Source organism: Oratosquilla oratoria, chromosome 17 (genome assembly GCF_046742065.1).
Source record: "Oratosquilla oratoria isolate Oo_2021 chromosome 17, ASM4674206v1, whole genome shotgun sequence".
Classification (NCBI taxonomy): Eukaryota; Metazoa; Arthropoda; class Malacostraca; order Stomatopoda; family Squillidae; genus Oratosquilla; species Oratosquilla oratoria.
Window position 1 is genome coordinate 2,117,499 of NC_134793.1, and position 5,000 is coordinate 2,122,498.

Below are 5,000 nucleotides of genomic sequence, written 5' to 3' on the forward strand. Positions count from 1 at the left end.
TGTCCGCATTGAAGAAGGAACAAACGACTAAATTGAAAACAAAAAATACACTACAAAAATACAAATAAAAATAAAATAAGTTACAAGGCTGTGAACAAAAACAAGAGTAGCAAAAAGCCTCAAACGTAACACTAACGTGAACACTTCAGAACACAGAACAAGGACCAAATGTCCGCAAAGAAATGTCAAGGGCAAACGGCTAAATTACAACCAAACAAATAAAACCAAACAAATAAAACCAAACAAAATAAAAAGAGTAAATGGCAGTGAACATAAAGCAACTGTGACAAAAACATCAAAACGAAACCCAAAAGTAAAAACAAAACATAATCCAAAGACGTTTTTTTTTTTTATTTTTTTTTTTTTTACGTCTTTGGATTATGTCTCTTCCTACTCACCTCGTCTCCGGCCAGGAGCTCCCTGGAGGAGTGACTTGTGACTTCGAGTGGAATCGTCGTCCTCTCATTGAGCTCGTCGCCGCTGATGCTTTTGACATTGATGTAGACTTCGGCGCGAATGTCGTGTTGGTTCCTCTCGCTGTCCGTCACACTGAACTCGAGATGGTACCTGTGGAGGATATGGAAAGAGTTCACATGGGATTTGGAGAAGTAAGTCTGAAGGAAGAATGAATGCAGCTTGATCAAATCTGTTTAGAAGAAAATGTAAATCTCCAAGACCTGTACAAACAAGATAATATCAGAATGATCAGAATTGTTTAATTTATAGAATTGCGTCAGGAGGATGGGTAAATTTATACAAAAAGTAAGTAAACTATCAGTCTTATGTGAAGTAATTATGTGCAAACAAGAATGTCTATCTCTACCTAAATATAAATATATTGATTTAGGTCCATGCAAACGTACATATATACAAATGTCAATGAATATATTAGGTAGTCGCATAAGTTCGTTTGGTTTTATATATTTTCCCTCTACAATTTCTAATTATATTTTCTATTTTCTATTCAGTTTCTCTATAATATTTACATAACATTTTCTAAAAGGGCAAATAAAAATATTTATTGTTTATTAAATAAAAATACAAAAAAGTAATCAGCAATATAGGCTCCGCCCTGCTCAATAACTTTACTCCAGCGTTCCGGCAATTTTCGAATACTATCTCGGTAAAATGATTTTGGTTTTCGGTAAAGAACTTAAATGAAAGTTGAGAGGATTGAATCATTCTCAAAGATACGACCCAATGGGTGATTTGACAATGACCGAAAAAGATGAAAATCAGTTGGTGCCAAATCTGAAGACTTTCCATTCCAGCTCTTCGATGACTGAAATAGCCATCTTTGCAACGTGCGCCCGAGCATTGTCGTGTAGCAACAAAACCTGGTTATTTAGACTGGGTCTTTTTCCCACAATTGTTGCCTTGAGACGTTGAAGTTGCTGGCAGTACAACTCTGCATTACTTCATGATGAACAACTCCAAACTAAAAGCAACACTTTGGTTTGATAAACTTCAGCTTTGATACGAATTTTTGGCTGCTTGGTGGGACTGACCCAGGCCTTTTTCTGCTTTTTGTTAACATACAGGCACCATTTTTTGTCTAGAGTTATTACACAGGATAGGAATGAGCGTTGGTGTTTCATTGCCGCTTGATGTCTGGACAACAGCAATGCCGAAATTGATACTCTCTGATTTTTGTGGCTGTTTTTAAGGGTATGAGGAACCCATGCACCAAGTTTCTCTACTTTGCCCATCTTCTGTAGATGCCTAGCAACAGTTGCATAATCATATCCTATTGCTTGCTCGAGCTCTCTTTTGGACAGACGAGGATCCTCGTGAGTAAGCTGATTTAAGGCGTCTTCATCGAAAGCTGATGGTCTTCCTGAACGAGGTGCATCTTCCAGATTGAAGTTGCCACTGAGAAACTTCTTAAACCATTTTTGTGCAGTTCTTTTAGTCATCGATTCTTCTCCATACAGTACACTGCGCAAATGCTCCTGGCTACCTTAGATGCATTTTTATGTCGATTAAATTGAAAGAGAAGTAGGTGTTGGAAATAAAGGGTTTTTCAACTTGACATTCAATCTGAAATTGAAAAAAAATATAAAGTAAAAATAAAGTGATTATAAAATAAAAAAAGCACACAAATAAGAATAAACGTGTAACAGAATAATACTGTTGAAGGGACACAAAAATGTTTAAATATACATGAAAACGATGAAAAACGAACGAACTTATGTGACAACCCAATATATTGACGTACACATTCACACTCCAAACGACTACACTATGCATACATATATGAATATATAGAATATACAGCTTCATCTATCATCGATGGTCTAACTGTATCTATCTATATATCAAGGGCTTTATCCCCCTTACCAGGGAGGTAGCCAAAATAAAAAAGCATGTACCTACTCCCACCCATTTCATTTCCACCCACTCCAATCCCATCCACCACCCTTTCCTCATTCTCGTCTTAGCTCCTCATGGATTACGGGTCATTCCTGTATCCCGTCTACTGCCCTAGGCCAGAAGCAATGCTGCAAGACACAGCACATCCACAGCAAGGCCGCTTCACTTAATCGCCGACCTCTCCTCTCCGTCCCCTCATGACCAAAAATAGATGACGGGGAGAAATCCCCTCGGGCTGCGTCAAAATATCATTCCCACAAAACACCTTCCTAACCCCCCCCTTTCCTTGCATAACGGTATCATCTATACACAGCGATTCTCCACTCACACATATCTGCGGCCTTCTTCCCTGCTCAACACCCCTTTCACTCCATACATCCATCTAATCCTCGGTCATCCCCTCAGAGCCACTCCATCCACCTCTGCCTTCTACACCTCTTTTACTAATCTTTATTCGCCCATTCTTTCCATGTGTCCAAACCATTCAAATACTCTTTCATCAACACTATCTGTCATCTCCTTTTCCACTCCCGCTCTCTTCCTTACCTCCTCGTTTCTCACTCTTCACTATTACTTTCTCACTATCGCTAGTCTAACAAGTTTCATATATTTTACTTTTCAGTCCTAAGCTTATTCTTTGTCACGTAACACACATAACACCACCATAACATAAGAATGGAGGAGACTACAAGAGACCATAAAGCCTATACCTGAGAGTTCTATGTTTTATATCTAACTCCAAATGCTTTTACATTTAATCAAATATATTCAGTTTTGGTTCTGGTGCTTTTACACCTCTATTTTCAAATGAACTCCTGTTCCCAACATTCCTCTCAACTTGTTTACTGATGATAACCAACACAATATCGCCTGACTACAACATCCACTGCAAGGCCAAAGACGTAGGGACCCAGTGCTGATCCCTGATATACATACCGCACACACACACACACACACACACACACACACACACACACACACACACACACACACACACACACACACACACACACACACACACACACACACACACACAAACACACACGCGCGTGCGCGTCAGACAGACGGCGAAGATTGGAACTCGGGAAAAACAGCAATTTTCGTGGATTTTAACGACGAGGGAGTACCTGTGTTGTTTTAGTAGTGAAGAGGAAAGCTCGTGGTGTAGTGGGCAGGTAAAGAAAAAGGAGAAGGGGAGGAACTATTGAGAAAAATGGAAGAAAATAAGGAAGAGGAGGAACAGGTCCGGAAGTCAGAAGGGGGGTAAACAAAAGGTGCACAAACGACACAAGTGAAGTCGAAGAAGTCACCAAAGGGATCAAAAGTAGAAATATAGATAAGAGCAACTCAATAGAAAGTGGAGATAATTATTTCTATAGATTCAATGAGGGAAGGGACGACAACCTCCCCCGATTAGCAAGTCTAGAGGAAAAACTAACAAAAATGAACGAACCATGGGAGGTTAGGTTCAGCCAACTCGAGCTTATTACACAGAGAGTTGATAAACCGGAAGAACTAAGGAAGGAGAACCAAAACCTAAATAAACAGAATTAAAAAGATAGTTAAAAGAAGTGAGGGATGAGAATGAGGAAGTAAAGAGGAATAATAAAGAGAATAAGGAGTCCACAGCAAAAGAGGTAAAGAGTTGGAGAAAAGTTCAGGAGGATAATAAAATTTAATTTATAGATATAGTGAAGCAACAAATGAAGGAACACACTAAGGACACAGTTATTAAAGTGATGAGATAGAAGGAACATATAGTAAGAGACTCAGCAGATAAAAAAGAAAAAAAAATGTATAACTATATTAGGAATGGAAAAGAAGCATAATCCAAATAGGACTGCAAGAGTAAGAGATGAGAAAGAAAAGGTAAATAAGGTATTAGAAATATTTCAAGAAGGTGAACAGGAAATAGGAAAAGAAATTGAAGAAATACATAGATTAGGGAAATACAGTATAGACAAGACCAGACTAATTAAGGTTAAATTCAGGTCACAAACGACAGCAGAGAATATCTTAGCAAAAACAGGGAAACTAGCAGAAAGTGACCAGTACAAACAAGTATGGGTAAAAAGAGAGATGAATAAAGAGGAAAGAGATGAAGAAAACAAAAAACAAAAAAGAATCGAAGCTAAAAAAAGAAAAAGAAAAACGAGAACAGAACGGTCAGACAAAGAGAAATTCTATTGGAGAGTAGTGGATATGAAAGCGAGGAAATGGTTCATAGGAAAGAAAAACAGAAGGGAAACAGAAAACAGGATGGATGTAACAGAAAATTATGTGTCCTTCACAAATATAAATGATTGATAACAGGCTTGGATGAAATGAATGATTACCTGAAGGAAAAAAACCCGGGCATAATGGGAATTGTGGAGAGAAAATTGAAAGATCCATTACCACCCAACAGTGTAGGACATGGTGTATATAATTCTTGGATTAGAAACAGAGAAGTAAAGCAAGGTGGTGGAGTTATGTTCCTGACTAAGAATGATATAAATGTGAGGAATGTTACATATGGAAAGAATAGAGTGGAGATGATTATGATGGAAATAGAGGACAGGGACAAGAAGAATAGGAAGTTTGTGGTGAATTATTTGCCTCCTAAAACGGCTTCGTGGGAAGAAAGA

General features: G+C 38.2%; 1 protein-coding gene across 1 annotated transcript in view; it reads right to left on the minus strand.

Annotated features, from left to right (window-relative positions):
- Positions 1-5,000, minus strand: part of LOC143034701 (putative neural-cadherin 2) — a 160,349-nt gene that overhangs the window by 47,922 nt on the left and 107,427 nt on the right. The window contains exon 11 of the mRNA XM_076201070.1: positions 399-567. Coding sequence (XP_076057185.1) covers positions 399-567 — 169 coding nt within the window. The remainder of the gene's footprint in view (positions 1-398; positions 568-5,000) is intronic.